At 42.7% G+C, this 17122-nt stretch overlaps 1 protein-coding gene across 10 annotated transcripts in view; it reads left to right on the top strand.

The window, feature by feature from the left end:
* FAM168A (family with sequence similarity 168 member A) overlaps window positions 1-17122 on the top strand; it is a 202528-nt gene that overhangs the window by 166601 nt on the left and 18805 nt on the right. For 6 of the 10 annotated variants that reach the window (XM_059874897.1, XM_005216229.5, XM_005216228.5 and 3 more), the window contains 2 exons: window positions 10215-10295; window positions 15352-15378. In XM_059874897.1, the coding sequence (XP_059730880.1) occupies window positions 10215-10295; window positions 15352-15378 (108 nt within the window). The remainder of the gene's footprint in view (window positions 1-10214; window positions 10296-15351; window positions 15379-17122) is intronic. The other 4 variants (XM_024975429.2, XM_059874901.1, XM_059874898.1 and 1 more) reach the window with 1 other exon arrangement.

Raw genomic sequence — 17122 nt, 5'->3', positions numbered from 1 at the left:
CCCACTGTACCACCACCTTCAATAGATTATTTACTGATAAATTCCATGCCTTCACCTGGCATTCAGATCTCTTCACAACCTACTACCAGTGTATTTTTTTAATCTTCATTTCCTGATGCTCTTACCCACACTCTATAAACCCAATCATACTGAACTGTTTGCCATTTGCCTGATATGGCATACATTTTCATGCCTTCATGCATGAAATTTATATATATTTCTTTATCCCTACCCCACACACCTCGGTATTCATTGTTCAAGGCCAACCAAAATGTTTCTTCTGAAAAGCTGTTCCCAGCCATCCCAGACCTGTTCTTCACTTCCTCCTCAGCACTTCAATAACACGCCAACCTTCTCTGATTTTATATCGTATATATTGCCTATAGATAGATTAATATAAATTACCTATATTATTTCCCTGTTGAGCTGTAAGCTCTACGTAGAGAACCTTGCACCATGCTTAACACAGTAAGCATTTGCTGGATACTAACAGTGCTGATGGATAATGATGAAGAAATCTGGTTTAAGTCACTTTAGGCCTTCACTGACCACTTATTACCAGTCTTATTATGTCAATTCAGGTTTTTTTTAAAGGGAGAAAAAGAGTGAGCAAGGCAGGAAAACGATGAAATTATTTTAAGGGAAAGTGATTTATAAATTGGGAATTCTGGCCAAAGATGGGTGGTTAGGATGGGGAAGAGTTGAAAGAATTGAGTCTGGATTTGAACAAGAAAAAATTCAGGAAGAATGACTGATATCATATCTGTGGATTGTTGTGCTGGAGCAGGGGAAACAGACATGTTCTGTGAGGGTGGAACTAGGACCTATAGTTTGGAAGCTGTTCAGGGTTAGATTCCTTCCAAGGTTGATTTTTAGTGCAAAGTAAAGAAATTTCTTAGCCTCCAGAGCTCTTCAGAAGAAGCTTTGAGTGCCTGAAGAGGTTCTGAATACACCAGCATTAGAAAGTGTGCTGGCATAGGCTGTGTGACCAGCTATGCGGGCCATTATTGAAGATATTCCAGTGCTGGATGGCAGATTGGACTCAATCATCTCTAATATCTCTTCTAACTCTGTAATTCAGTGCTTGTGTGATGCTTTTCAGTAATGTGAGCATGGTCTATATTAGGACACTGAGTGTGAACAGAATAGCTTTAAAAAAAAAAAAACCTGAACCATCTTTGATCAAAGCAATTCTCCTGAGTAATTTCCTGTTTTCTCAGGTTTCGAATCTGAAATAAGAATGTTGGCGAAGAAAATAGCAGCCAAATCCAGAGGTTTACCCAAAGCAGACTCATGTTTTGAGGGAGGTTGGTAGAGTGGACTTTGTCTCATTCAGCCATCCCAGTTCTGTTGCCATTCTCTTTTTACTAGTGGTGTAAGATAAATCTAAGCTTCAATATCCTCATCTATAAAATGAGACTGATAATATATTTCATAAAGTTAGGGTAGATAAAGAAGTACCTGATAGCTCAGAACATATTACAAATTCAAAATATATCCTTCTTTTTGCCCTCTTCTTTCTCATTTTGAGAGAATTAAAGTGTTTGAAGTTTTTGTTTGTTTTTATTGTTCAGTTGTTTTGCTTATTTGGTTTTTTGGTTACCCATAGGGTTGGAGGGACAGTTTTTTAATTTTATTTGTGAGCTTCAGACCTGGAGTGTCTTCATTGCATAAGCGTCCCCCCTGCTCACAGCGACAACATCCTCTTTGTCTTCCTGACCCAAGGAGTTAGTCTTCTACTAGCTTTTTGATACACTACTATTTTTACTACCTAAAGATCAAGTCATTTCAGAAATAATTTCTCTTGAAAGTAATTTCTAATTTCCATATTAATCAAAAATAGCTTTATATTTCTTCAGTCCTAATCCTAGTAACAGTAAAAGGGATTAGATTGTATTAACATCTATAAAGCAGTTAAAATGTACACCTCAGAATCCCAGGAAACTTGATCACTACTGAAGTCTTTGAGGTACAAGGGAGAAAAACTTATTTGTGGCCATTTATTCTCGTTACTCTTGACCTTCAAAAAATATAAATACAGGAGGGGCATACTTGTTTCCAAGGAGCAAGTCCTAGTTATTTGGTAGGTGTGGAAAAAGCCAGTTCCCACCACTGATTTGGGCTTCTCTTGTGGCTCAGCTGCTAAAGAATCCTCCTGTAATGTGGGAGACCTGGGTTTGATCCCTGGGTTGGGAAGATCCCCTGGAGAAGGGAAAGGCTACCCACTCCAATATTCTGGCCTGGAGAATTCCATGGACTGTATAGTCCATGGGGTCGCAAAGAGTCGGACACGACTGAGCGATTTTCACTCACTCACCATTGATTTACTAAATAATCTTAGCCAAAAAATCATTATACCTCTGTGAGCCTTGATTTCCTTGTCTACAACATGGGGGAAATAACGTTAGTGTTGTTTTGAGACTTGAGACATGTGTTAAAGTATCTTTTGTCTGAGTGGTGGATGAAACATCCATGTTGTATCACCATGCACTTCAGCAGATCCAGGCAGTCTTGGGAAACTGGGACTTGGAATGCACTCTGCTCACTTGGGTGGGGCAGAGCCTGTCCAGAGTCTTGGGAGTGTGCTGAGAAGACTTCAGCAGGGAATAATTGCAACCTAACAAATGTTACTATGTCCTGAAGCTTACATTCTAGTGACAGAAGATGGGCAGTCTCCTGAAAGTAGGTAAGCATATAGTATGACAGGTTGTTAACCGCTGTGAAGGAAAACAAAGCAGGATAAGAAGCACAGAGAGTAATGAAAGTTGAAGGTACTGTTTTAAAAGAATGTATGATGACCTTTGAACAGAATTCCAGAAAGGAGGAAAGGGGAAGGGTGAAGGTTCTGAGATGGGGAAATGGTTGACACATTTAAAGAACAGTGCAGAGGCCATTGTGGCTGGAGTAGATTAACATGGAGGCAAGTAGTAGGGCTTTCCTGAAAGCTCAGCTGGTAAAGAATCCCTGCAATGCAGGAGATCACAGTTTGATTCCTGGGTTGGGAAGATCCCTTGGAGAAGGGAATGGCTACCCACTCCAGTATTTTGACCTGGAGGTTGCAAAGAGTCAGACACGGCTGAGAGACTTTCCCTTTCACTTTCAAGTAGTAGGAGAGGAAGTTAAGAGGTAACCCAAGTCCAGGTGGGTCACTGAAAGGATTTCTCTGTGGTTGTCATGGGAAGCTATGTGGGGTTTAAAGAGAGGAGTGTCGTGATCTGATTTAACGTTTTAAAGAGTTGTTCTGGCTGCTGTGGGAAATAGACTGCATGGCAACAAAGAAGCAGAGAGACCAGTTAAGAAGCTATTGCAATAATCTAGGTGAGAAATAATGATAACTTGGACTAGAATGGAAAGTATATAAGTAACGAGAGATGGTCAGATTTTGAATATTTTCTGAAGGTGGAACTGAAAAGGAGTTGCTGATGAATTAGATGTGAATAGGAGAAAAAAGTAGAGTCAAAGATGGCTGTAAGATTTTTGGCCTGAGGAACTAGAAGAATAAATTGTCATTTACTGGTGTGGAGAAAAAGCTTGGAGAACAGATTTGGAAGGTAGAAAGTAAATATTTAGAAGATAGAAAATAAGTATTTAATTTTGAATCATAATTTAAAATAATAATTCCTAAGTTTTTGAACTCTTTAACTGTTTGCCTGGCTCCTAGCACTTTGAGGTCTTACTGATTAATACTTACACCAATCTATTAGGTAAATAATATTAATATTCTCATAAACTAAAGCACAGCAAATGGCCCAAGGTCATACAAATAATTAGTGATGTTCCTGAAATTGAAACCTAAGCTTAGATGTAGCTCCAGAGACCATACTCTTAGCCACTCTGCCATATAAACTTGATGTCTAGCAAACATCCAAGTGGAGGTGGTGAGTAAGCAGTTAGATACTATATGAGTCAGGCGGTCAGGAGAGAAGTCAGTCTAGCTGTATGAAACTTAAGTGTAGGTAGTGGACATGAAAATGAAAAGATACTTTAGGGCCAACGACCATAAAGGGAGATATAGTCACAAGAAGAAAAAACGATGAGATCAAGCTCTAAAAGGCAACATAGCTTTCAGGTGTGGCTAACCCATCAGTCCTGCTTCTTAGAGCCAGGGAGGGAACAAGCCAAGCTTCTTATGGATGTCCCCAAAATGCTACCCTTCATCCTTCTGCCCGGAGTGTTCTTCCTCCCCCTTTTTTTGCCTACATCCAGGGACACCTAGTACCCAGTATAATCCCTGGCAGACAGTAGGTACTAAATAAATGTTGGTTGTTGAAGGTCCCTTCTCTGCTCACTTGGCAGCCTTGTCAGGCACTCTTTGAGGTGCATTCCCACTGTCCACTTACCTGTTTTTCTCCTTAATTACTTGGTGACCTTTTCAAGGCCAGGGATCCTCTTGGATTTGTTTTGTTTTTAAACCTTTCATAGCTCCAAAATACAACCCCTGAGTAATCTCTTTATTGAGTACCTATTCTCTGCCTTGGGGCTTCTGAGATGGCTCAGTTCAGTTCAGTCACTCAGTTGTGTCCAACTCTTTGTGACCCCATGGACTACAGCACGCCAGGCTTCCCTGTCCATCACCAACTCCCAGACCTTGCTCAAACTCATGTCCATCGAGTCAGTGATGCCATCCAACCATCTCATCCTCTCTTGTCCCCTTCTCCTCCCATCAGGGTCTTCAGGAATGATTTCCTTTAGGATGGACTGATTGGATCTCCTTGCAGTCCAAGGGACTCTCAGGAGTCTTCTCCAACACCACAGTTCAAAAGCATCAATTCTTCAGTGCTCAGCTTTCTTTATAGTCCAACTCTCACATCCATACATGACTATGGGAAAACCATTAGCTTTGACTAGACAGACCTTGTTGGCAAAGTAATGTATCTGCTTTCTAATATGCTGTCTAGGTTGGTCATAGCTTTTCTTCCAAGGAGTAAGCGTCTTTTAATTTCATGGCTGAAGTCACCATCTGCAGTGATTTTGGAGCCCCCCAAAATAAAGTCTGTCACTGTTTCCATTGTTTCCCCATCTATTTGCTATGAAGTGATGGGACCGGATGTCCATCTAGTGGTGAGTCATGGCATCTGGTCCCCAGTGGCTCAGCAGTGAAGAATCCACTGAGTCAAGAGACACAGATTTGATCCCTGGGTTGGAAGGATGCCCTGGAGAAGGAAATGGCAACACACTCCAGTATTCTTGCCTGGAGGAGTTTGACGGGCTACAATCCATGGAGTCTCAATGGTTGGACATGACTTAACAACTGAAGCACAACAAATTCTTGGCCTTATCTGTGCTAGGGGCCAGAGATCCCAGCAGCATCAAAAGAGGCAGTAGGATGAGTAATACAAGCTGGGGACAAGGAAACAAAATGAGCAAAACAAAACCAGGAATGTTGTTGGGAGGAAGCCCAGCTTACCTATGATACTCTTTCTGGACAGAAGAAGTTGATGGTGGGGAAGGGATATTCTCTACTGGCCACACGGACTATTCATCCCTAGCCTGTGTTTGAAGAAAGTGGCAAAAACCACTAGACCATTCAGGTATGACCTAAATCAAATCCCTTATGACTATACAGTAGAAGTGAGAAATAGATTTAAGGGACTACATCTGATAGACAGAGTGCCTGATGAACTATGTACGGAGGTTCGTGACATTGTACAGGAGACAGGAATCAAGACCATCCTCAAGAAAAAGAAATGCAAAAAAGCAAAATGGCTATCTGAGGAGGCCTTACAAATAGCTGTGAAAACAAGAGAAGTGGAAAGCAAAGGAAAAAAGGAAAAATATACCCATTTGAATGCAGAGTTCCAAAGAATAGCAAGGAGAGATAAGAAAGCCTTCCTCAGCGATCAATGCAAAGAAATAGAGGAAATCAATAGAATGGGAAAGACTAGAGATCTCTTCAAGAAAATAAAGGACAGAAATGGTATGGACCCAACAGAAGCAGAAGATATTAAGAAGAGGTGGCAAGAATACACAGAAGAACTGTACAAAAAAGATCTTTATGACCCAGATAATCACAATGGTGTGATCACTCACACTCACCTAGAGCCAGACATCCTGGAATGTGAAGTCAAGTGGGCCTTAGGAAGCATCACTACAAACAAAGCTAGTGGAGGTGATGGAATTCCAGTTGAGCTATTTCAAATCCTGAAAGATGATGCTGTGAAAGTGCTGCACTCAACATGCCAGCAAATTTGGAAAACTCAGCAGTGGCCATAGGACTGGAAGAGCTCAGTTTTCATTCCAATCCCAAAGAAAGGCAATGCCAAAGAATGCTCAAAAGAAAGGAAGTTAGAAGGTTAAGTCGCTCAGTTGTGTCCGACTCTTTGCGACCCCATGGACTGTAGCCTACCAGGCTCCTCCATCCATGGGATTTTCCAGGCAAGAATACTGGAGTGGGTTGCCATTTCCTTTTCCAGAGGATCTTCCTGACCCAGGGATTGAACCCAGGTCTCCCACATTGTAAGTGGATGCTTTACCATCTGAGTCACAAGGGAAGTTATAAAGAATGCTCAAACTACTGCACAATTGCACTCATCTCACATGCTAGTAAAGTAATGCTCAAAATTCTCCAAGCCAGGCTTCAGCAATATGTGAACCGTGAACTTTCAGACCTTCAAGCTGGTTTTAGAAAAGGCGGAGGAACCAGAGATCAAATTGCCAACATCTGCTGAAGAATTGATGCTTTTGAACTGTGGTGTTGGACTCTTGAGAGTCCCTTGGACTGCAAAGAGACCCAACCAGTCCATCCTAAAAGAGATCAGTCCTGGTTGTTCATTGGAAGGACTGATGTTGAAGCTGAAACTCCAATACTTTGGCCACCTGATGCGAAGAGCTGACTCATTTGAAAAGACCCTGATGCTGGGAAAGATTGAGGGCAGGAGGAGAAGGGGACGACAGAGGATGAGATGGTTGGATGGCATCACGGACTCAATGGACATGGGTTTGGGTGGACTCTGGGAGTTGGTGATGGACAGAGTGGCCTGGTGTGCTGCGGTTCATGGGGTCACAAAGAGTCGGACATGACTGAGCAACTGAACTGATCTGAGCCTGTGTTTGAGAAGCTTGGATGCTTGCTGTCCGGGCTGAGGGGAGGAGGTGGTGGTTTGCTCAAGGAGTAGGAAAGAGGACCTGATCAGGCGCTATTGTATACAGGCAAAGGAGACATTGCTATACTTTCAAGAAACTTGCATGTTGAGGAAAGGGGGAAGGACAGGGAATGTAAAGAAACCATTGAAGTACACTGTGATAAGTTCTGTAATTGGGGATGCATGTGTCTTCAAATTTGTTCTGTTCTACAGGGTAGAAGATACAGATAGAGTTCAGTGAAGTATAAGAAATCACTTTCAGACAATCAGAGCAGTCTCACAGTGGAGGAGGGTGCTGAGTCTTGGGAAAGGAAAGAGTTTGTGGTCAGTAGAGATCAAGGGCAGGGATGAATGATGCCATGAATGTGTTGTAGAGGAGCCCTAGCCTCAAATATGAGGGTGGACCAAATGGCCTTGAAGTTACTTCTAATCTCTGCAAATCTGTGACCCTAAGTCCCTGCCTTTCTCTCAGCCTGAGAGTGTCACCTAGAAAATGAAGGTCTTTCTAATGCTGCCATTCTTTGATACCTGCCAAATTCAAGTGAAAAAAAATTCTTAGAAACACTGAAGGAAGATCCTATAATTGCTCCTAAAAGTAAAAGACATCTGAAATGATGTAATAGGGGTGGGATTACTCTTTGCTGTGCCATCTTTCATGTGAAGCTAAATACAGATTTCAGCCATGAGACCAGATCACTTTGTTTTCCAGATTAAACCCTTGACTTTAGCAGATCTCCATGTTGCTGATTTGGAGAAGGCAATGGCACCCCACTCCAGTACTCTTGCCTGGAAAATCCCATGGACAGAGGAGCCTGGTGGGCTGCAGTCCATGGGGTCGCTAAGAGTAGGATGCGACTGAGCAACTTCCCTTTCACTTTTCACTTTCATGCATTGGAGAAGGAAATGGTAACCCACTCCAGTGTTCTTGCCTAGAGAATCCCAGGGATGGGAGAGCCGGGTGGGCTGGCATTGTGCAGAGTCGGACACAACTGAAGCGACTTAGCAGCATATTGCTAATTAAGTGACAAGAAGTTGGCTGCCTTGGCTCTGAAGTCAGAAAATGATTGGGGAGTAAAGAGAGATGAATTTTCTTTGGAGTTGGAAAGGATTTAGGGAAAGGCATATTAACAAAGATACATTATTAAAGCTCAGTATTTACAAATCCCAAAGAAGCTTTTAGGGATTTAGGGATTTAATCTTTGACTTTTAAAATCAGCTTTCCATTGTCAGTCAAAATACCAATGAGCATTAAAAATAACTATAGCGAGCAGTGAGACAGGCACTTACACACTGCTAGTGCGAGTACAAATTGATAGTCTTTCTAGAAAGCAATGTGGCAAAGTATGTGAAGTCTCTTAGCGTGTCACTTCTCATCATTTCTGCTGCTATTTCCCTGATCTGAGCCCCGTCATCCATGCAAGGAGTTTACAGTAGCTCCTAACTGGTCTCTAGGCTTCTCTATTCTTCCCCCATTATGGTCTGTTTTCCACACAGCAGAGTGACGTTTTTCAAACCTAAGTCAGATTATGTTATTATTCTGCTCAAGATCCCATCACGGCTTCTCATTTCACTCAGAGTAAAAGTTGAAGTCCTTGTTCCACTTCAGCTACACTGGCCTCTTCACTGTTCCTCAGACATGTCCCGTATCATATACCCCCAACTTAGGGCCATTGTGCTGAGTATTTCCTTCATCTGAAATGCTCTTCCTTCAGCCATCTGCTTGGTTAACTATTTCCTTCAAGTCTTTCTGGAAATCTTACTTTCTCCATGGCATTATTCACAATATCCAAAAGATATTCACAATATCCAAGTGTCCACCAACAAATGAATAGAAAAACAAAATGTGGTGTGTGTGTGTATATATATACACACACATAGATACATACGGTGGAATATTACTTATCCATGAAAAGGATTAAAGTTCTAATACATACTAAAACATGCTGCTGCTGCTGCTAAGTCGCTTCAGTCGTGTCCAACTCTGTGCGACCCCATAGATGGCAGCCCACTAGGCTCCTCTGTCCCTGGGATTCTCCAGGCAAGAATACTGGAGTGGTTTGCCATTTCCTTCTCCAGTGCATGAAGGTGAAAAGTGAAAGTGAAGTTGCTCAGTTGTGTCCAACTCCTAGCAACCCCATGGACTGCAGCCTACCAGGCTCCTCTGTCCATGGGATTTTCCAGGCAAGAGTACTGGAGTGGGGTGCCATTGCCTTCATGGATGAACTTAATTCTGTTAAGAAGCCAGACACAAAAGGATAAATAGTATCTGATTCCCTGTATATAACATATCTAGAATAGGCAAATTTATAGAGACAGAAAGTAGATTAAAGGTTAATATAGGTTATGGAAAGAGGGAATGGAGTATTATGGCTTAATAGGTAGAGTTCTGTTTGGAGTAGTTAAAAAGTTTTAGAAATACATAGGATGGTTGTACAACATTGTGAATGTAATGAATGCCACTGAATTATACACTTAAATGGTTCAAATCACAAGTTTTGTTACATATATTTTGTCACAATAGAAAAAAATTTTAATCCCTATTATACTATGAGTGGTGGACTGGATCAGGCTTGTATGGGCTCTCTAGGGCCACTTGTGAGCATCTCTTCTCAACTATTCATTTGATGACGTTGCTGGCTTGAAACCAGCCATGGTGGGAGTATTTACAGCATGGAACTCAGCAAGGGCTACCAAATAGGCTTCACTGCAGTTTCCTTGGGCCAGTTGTTAAATATTTACCAGCACACCACTGAATATATGTGTATAAAAATGCATAGAAAACTATCCAGAGACTTAAATGCCAAACTTTTACTGTCTCTGCGGAGGAGAGCAGTGTGGCAGGAATGTGAAAGTAGTTACACCTTTTACCATATATACTTATATAGTGTTTCAGTTTTTTGTGTTTTTTTACAGTGAGCATATAGGCATATATATCTTATACTGCTTTTAAAAAATAGAAAAATATGTATATATTTTCTATTTTTCTCAGAAGGCTAAAACCAGTCACATATATGGTCTGAAATGGCTCATGAAGAGGCTGAAGGCCAAGCCTGGGACTTGGATTCCATTTTCTCAGAAATCTTTCTTCTTGCCCAACTAAATAGGGTTTGTTTTTTTTCTGTCTTTTCATAGGTTACCCCACAGCCTATCCAGCTGCGGCCCCTGCCTACAACCCCAGCCTGTACCCCACCAATAGCCCCAGTTATGCTCCAGGTAAGGAGAAAGTGGAGACAGTAGTGATGAGTGGGATGGAAGGTGAGGCTCTACTTGGGAAAAAATAAACTCAAAACACCTGCTGGCCTTTCCATGTCCGTAATTGCTCTGGGCTCAGCTTGTCCATGATTGATTGTCCAGGGAGTCCCCTCTGGGAACTGGGGCAGTTCAGCCTCCAGGTTGGGACGGGAACAGAATTTCCTCTGTTCTCTTTGTAACTTTCAGTGACTTACAGTGTAACTTCTGCTAGAGTATCTGAGACATGTGTCCCTCACAGAACCTCCTGCTCTCCTAATGTCCACACCCAGTGTTTGCTCCTTTCCCCTGAGGCTGCCGTTGACATGTGCACACTCACACACACCGAACACTCGCTTACACAGCAGATGTCCTGGATGTGGACCTGGAAGAGAGTGAGAGACTTGCCACCAGACACAAAGAGCTGGTTTTCAAGCTGAAGCAAAGAACTTGTTTTTCAAAAATAACAAAGGGGCAACACTCCTTGGTTAGAAGTTGGAACAGATTTGAAAGTATTGAAGAAGTTTGTTTCAGTTCGGGAGCAATGCAGAGGTCTTACCACTGATGTTAACCCCCATTTCCCCCCCCCCCCCGCACCCACCCCGCCCCCACCCTGGAAAAGCCACTCTCAGCTGGTGCTTTAACACTCAAGGGGCAGGAGAAAGATTGTGGGCTCTGCAGTTTGTAAGTCTTGGGTTTAAATCCTGATTATTTAACTCACTAGTTGTGAGGCCTTAGACAACTTACCTCACCTCTGAGAAATGTGCTACCTACCTCACTGTTGTAGATGGTTTTGTGTAAGTTCCTCTTCATTTATTCAACAAGTATTTGCTGAATGCCCTCCAAACTAGAACAGAATAAAAGGAAAGATATTATCTTTGCCTAAAGTAGCTTACATGTAAACAAATTCCTGGCTGTATGGTGTGATGAATATTATCAAAGGAATACATATAAGAGGAGAGGAAGCAAAGGAGGGAACAACCTCTGCTTGGGGTTCAGAGTGTAGGGGAAGGCTTAACAGAAGACTTAGCAGTGGATACTTGAGAGAGAAGTAAGAAGCATTCTTTTTTGTTTGGTTGGTGGAGGGGTTTTTGTTGTTGTTAAGAGGCATTCTTTTTTGTGTGTTTGTTTTAGTTGGTTGGGTTTTGTTGTTATTGCTGAGAGGCATTTTTTTAAACATACAAAGGAAAAGTTGGGCATTCTAGGTGGAGTAGAACCTGGGCAAAAGCACGGAGATGGGAGGAATGACACTGAAGAACATCAAAGTAGTGAGAATGATTGAAGCATAGGCTCTTGGGCGGGGCAGTCCAGAATCTGGATTACAGATGTTCGAGGACCAGATTTGGAAAGTCCTTGACTGTCATGATAATACCCTCATTTTCATGTTTAGTAATTATTATTCTAAAGTGAGAAAGCTTGAAAAGGCCTTAGAGAGCCTCCAGTTCAGTCCCTTCTCTTGACAGTGGAAGTGCAGAGAAAAGCAGTGTTTTATCCAACTTACCCAATGAATCAACAGTAACATATGGACTAGAAAGATCTAAGGGTTCTTGGTCTCATGCTTTTCTGTGCCAATCCAGGATTCACCCCACTGTCGTTCCCTTTCTTCCAGGATGTTTAAATGAGACAAACATGGGCTGTGTCAGAAGACCTAGATTTGCATTCCGACTCTGTCACTTCCTAGATTAGCAATCTTAAAGTCTCCTGACCTCTGAGCCTCAATTGCCCCTCCTAAAGTAGGGATAATGTCATGATCATATTATACTCACATGCACATGCATATCATGAGCCCTGCTCTTTTTTTGGCAAATAAGAACTATTTTATGCAAATAAGTGATGTTAATCCCTAAAGTGTTTACATAGGTACATTATTTCCACTTGCCCTTGCTATGCCAAGGGCACTCTGGAAGACCCTATAGATGATTCAGATTTGTGAAACTGCAGTCATTGCCCTCAAAAAGCTTGTGAGGGGAACAGTGACACACAGGCTCAAAAAAAAATCTCTAATGATATCTCACCACTGATATTTTATTCTATACTCACTTTAATCAATTAGGTATATATTTCTCCAAAAGCACATAGTAGGAGGCAGAAGCAATGAAAACTACAGAAATTCTCTCTTATAAAAGACTTAATCAAATTTGATAAGTTCTATCTTACTTAAAAACTATGGTGGTTTTGATACTAATCTTATAGTATAAAAATGATTTCAATGCTATGAAATCTGTGAATTGTCTTGGTAAACTACCCAGTCTAAAACACAATGAGATGAGTAGTGTAGAAGGTCAGGTAAGATCCAGGGTGAAGGAGATGCGTTGTCTTCATAGTCAGGAGGCCATCAGTGACCTCTGCGGAAGTGGTCAGGGCGGGGAGGCTGGGAGTGAAGGAATGGATTTGGCAGATGGAGCCTACAGTTACAAGAGGCTTGGCTACTAGCAAAAGGAGGACGGAGGGGGATTGAGTAGAAGGGGAGACAGGGTTAAAGGAGGGGTTTTGTTTTTGTTCTTTCTGGAAATGAACATTAAATAAGTACTGATGAGAAGGAGCAAGTGGAGAGGACATTGAGACACAGAAGAAAGAGTGTCAGATGGAGCCAAGCTTCCAAGGAGGCTGTGGAGGTGTGGGAAGTCCAGACCTCAATTCTCTCATTTGTTTTGGGGAGCTAGTGGAATGGGGTGCTTCCCATGGAAGAGCAGCTCTTCTTCTCAGACTAAAGGAAAGGTCACAGGTGGATGTGCTTAGAATAACTTGCCCAGTGGGAAGTGTAGAGTTCTTATCTCCTGATCTTGATTTGCTGAGACAAGTGAGCAAGGAGAGAGGGAGTGTTCTCAACGAGAGAGGTCAGGGATGAACCTTACTGTGAGAGGTGGGAGAGGAGACTTGAGCAGTAGCACAGCCATGTAACGTTGGAGGCGCAACTGAGGTGGAGACTGTGCGTTTCTCAAGGCTCTCCCCCAGCCCTGGGATATTCTTTCATAATGTTCCAAACTTCTGATGATAGATTTAGGATTAGTTTGCCAAGAAAGCAGAAGGAAAGGGAATAAATAGCTAACATTTGTTGAATGGTCCTAGTGTGTCAGGGGCTATTTTAAGCTCTTTATGGGTATTAACTTGTTTTATATCACAGCAGACCTTTGAGGTCATTACTGTTATTCCCACTTTTCTAAATGGGAAAACTAAAACTTAGAGAAGTTAATGGAACTAGCCCAAAGATCCCAATCCAGGCATCCAGCCACCACATCCGCATGCACTCTTAACCACATTATAGTTGCAGTTAACTAGAGAGAAATTGAGATGTTAGAGCAGTCAGGTGAGAGAGGGAAGGGAGAGCAGATAGAAAAAACCTGAAACTGGGGCAGTGGGGTGGGGGAGAATGGATAGATTGGAAAGCTCCTAGCATGTATAAAGTACTGATTAAGTTTTAATTTTAATGCACACAAAATATCAACCCACATCTAACTTGATTTTCCCCAATTTTGCATTTTTAAAAATCAACATATTTCTAAGCTCTGACTAAACCATTTTCTCAGGAACCCACATAGTCCACTACACAGGGTGGTATTAGCATGCTGTGTCAGAAAGCTCCAAACTGGGAGTTGGAAGACCAGGGTTGTAGCACTAACTCTGCTACTGATTCTGGTGTGACCTTGGCAGATCCTTTTGTCTTTGGAGTTACATATGCACGCAGCTGGTCTGTGGCATACGGTGGGAGGCTGGCCTCTGCGTTTCCAGGTCTCTTGACTGTGGTGGAGGCACCGACTCAAGGACAGCAAAGATGTTGTAGATGCTCTCAGCTTCCTGCCAGAGCTGCCATTTGTGATGCTGAGAAATGCTGTAGGATAGAAGCCTGCAGAGAAGCCAGGCTATCAGGTTGAAATTTCTCTCAGCTTCTTCAAGGAGACAAAGACGTTGCTTCAAAAAAGAGCTTTTTTTTTAGCAGTACTGAGTACCCTACAATGTCATCTGTCCAGAATGCAGGGCAATGTTTCACTCCTTCATTGGTTTTGAAAGCAGCTTGGGTACTTGGAGCTTTTTTCCAAGCTCTAACGACTTGAGGGCTCTTCTTTAAATTTGACCCCGCAGGAGGTGTAGCCAGTAGAGACTTGTTTTCAGAATCTAGAGACCAAAGGATGTGTCATATTAATGGTAATCTGACTTGAAAATGAAGCGAAAGGAAAAACAGAATAACTAACATAGATAAAAATGAAATACCTCCTCACAAAAAAATCTTTATAAATCATTGTCATCTGTTGTCGCACTTGATTTCATAGCAGCCTTCTAGACTAGATACATTGTTCCCATTGCGCATATGGTGAACCTGGGAAGGGGAAGGAATTTTTGTTTTCTGAACATCTGCCATGATCCAGGCACCATGCAGGTCTTGTCACAAAATTTTTTTTTTCCTACAGTCTTGTGAGTTAGAGATTCTTGTCTCCAGTTTTGCTCAGAGAGGTAAAATTACTTGTGCAAAGTTGCACAGCTAAAGAGCAGTGGAGCTCAGATTCAAAGCCAGTCTGACTGCCCACAGTCTGCCCCTTCTACAGCAGCACACTCTCCCAGAGGTTTCAGGGAATAAAGTGCCCCTGCATTGGTCCTAGCCCTCCAGCACTATAGAGAGCTCTTCAGAGACCAAAGATGGTGGTTTTGTCCCTAAACCTTTAGCTTTTTATCCAGCACATACTGCCTCTGTCGTGTGTGAAGTCCCTCTGCAATGCTTGGGAGAACTGAAATTTATTCTTAGCATAAACAAGCAACGAGCAGGCAGGAACTTGGACATATGCACTTCCAGGCAGCTCTGGGTCAGCTTCCTGGAAGATGTCGTGGCATCCAAAGGGTACCCCTCCCCAGTGAGTGGGCTTTCCTGGATGGCAAGTCTGTCACCCTCTCCAGGGTGGAGGTACTTTGTACCCTTTGCGTTTACGGTTTTCTTATGTAGCCCGGGGGAAACTGCTATTTTGAGACAAAGTCTGTTTTTGTAACTGCAATATGTACTACTTTGCACAGATTCTTAGTGGTAATTTCAACTAACATTTCTATCCAACAGAGTTTCAGTTCCTGCATTCAGCTTATGGTAGGAAAGCTATTTTTCCTCATCTGTATTATGGCCTATGAATGTGTTATCTCGTAACAACAGTAGATCCCCTCTCCTTTCCTCCCCAAATCCCATCCCCTAGGCTTGGGCTCCCCCAGGTGGCTCAGCAGCAGTTCCTAAAGCATGCAGGAACATGTCTGATGGTGCAAAATCATGGGTTGGAGACACATATGAACCGTCCCCTAGGGCAGCAGTGAAGGATCATGGCACTAAAAGGCGTCTCTCCCTTTCCTCACCTCCGGGGTCTCATCTGACCTAGGTCAGAAACCTTCACCCTGTGACTGCTGAATTCAAACCAGTGAACAAAAATCCCTGGGCCTCCATGGCTCCTCTATTGGCTGTGTGGCAGCCCCTGTGGAGGAATACCTGGATTATGCCTGTAAGAACGCAAAAAACCAGTCTGCCCCAGGATCAGATTTTTCCATCTGCATTGGCAGTCTCACATGTTTAAAGACCTGGTTAACTTTAGATGCATCTATTCCCTCAGCCCAGATCTTGAGTTCTGGCTCATCTGGGGGCATTTTCCTAGATGGTGAGAGGTGAGGGTCAAGTGTGCTAATAAACCAGGGACCAGAACTGGATTCTCTGGGCAGTGTGGACTCCAGCCCCAAGGCACCACGGGGAACTCCTGGGCACCTGTGAGGGTCCCAGCAGTGTAACTTGACTAGGTCCTTTTTTGTCATAGACAGGAAGGGACCATAGCGGGGACTTGTTGCTTTCACCACCCTTTCCTGGGCTGCTCAGGACAATGTTTTTGTAAAGTCTCTGCACACTTTCTCAACTTTTAACCTTGAATTATTTGGATGTTGAAAATTGAATTTGTGTGTGGCCCATCTTTTAGGAGATGAGCTGTGAAAATCTCTCCTTTATGCTGCTGTAGGCTGCGTGATCTTGGGCAATTTGCTAGTATCTCCAGGCCATTAAGTGTTTTATTCCAGATGATCTCTGAGGTCCCTTTAAATGCTAATAGAGGGCCCTCTTAAAATCTTATTATTTCATTTTTGCTAGTCACAGACCTGTTTCTCTTATTGTTTATGAGGAATCATTTTTGTTTGCCTCAGAATATATGAACTTGAACAGAAGGCTCCATAGAAAGTGAGAGAAGCACTCCTGCTTCCTTTCCCTTCCAGTTGTAGCATCTAAATATTAAGAGTAGTATGGAGCTCTTCTCTTCACAGATGGTTCTGTTCCGGACCCTAAGCTGGGGGCCCTTTGAAGCTGCAGAGGTCAGTAAGACAGAGTTCTTGTTTTCAAGGAGCTCACAGTTTAACAGGGGAGATAGACAAACCAGCAGGGAACTTCTAAGAAACACAGGAACTGGGATAGTGAACCAAATGGGGCACATGAGAGAAGTATGGTCAAGAATTGGGGGGGAGAAAAGGACCTCATAGTGGAGGCAAGTCTTCAGTTCATGGTTGATGGATTAATAAATGCCTACCAGGTGGCATCTGGGGAAAGATATGCCAGGAAGAGTGAGCAGTGTGAGCAAAAATACAGAGAAGTGATGCTTCTTGGCATAGTCTTGGAATGGTGAGCGATTTGTGTGGCTGACATGTAGGGTTGAGAGCGAGAACAAAAAGAATCTAGAGAGATCATAGGACTAGATCTTGAGGGGCCTTAAGTGCCACACAAGGCGTTAGGTAGTGGAGGACCATGGGATGTTTTTAAGAAAGAAGGTTTTGTGATTAGATATAGGTCTTAGAAATATCACTCTGCTTGCAGC

This window comes from Bos taurus, chromosome 15, assembly GCF_002263795.3.
Source record: "Bos taurus isolate L1 Dominette 01449 registration number 42190680 breed Hereford chromosome 15, ARS-UCD2.0, whole genome shotgun sequence".
NCBI lineage: Eukaryota > Metazoa > Chordata > Mammalia > Artiodactyla > Bovidae > Bos > Bos taurus.
Note: the sequence above shows the minus strand (reverse complement) of the source record. Positions and strands in the feature narration are given on the sequence as shown.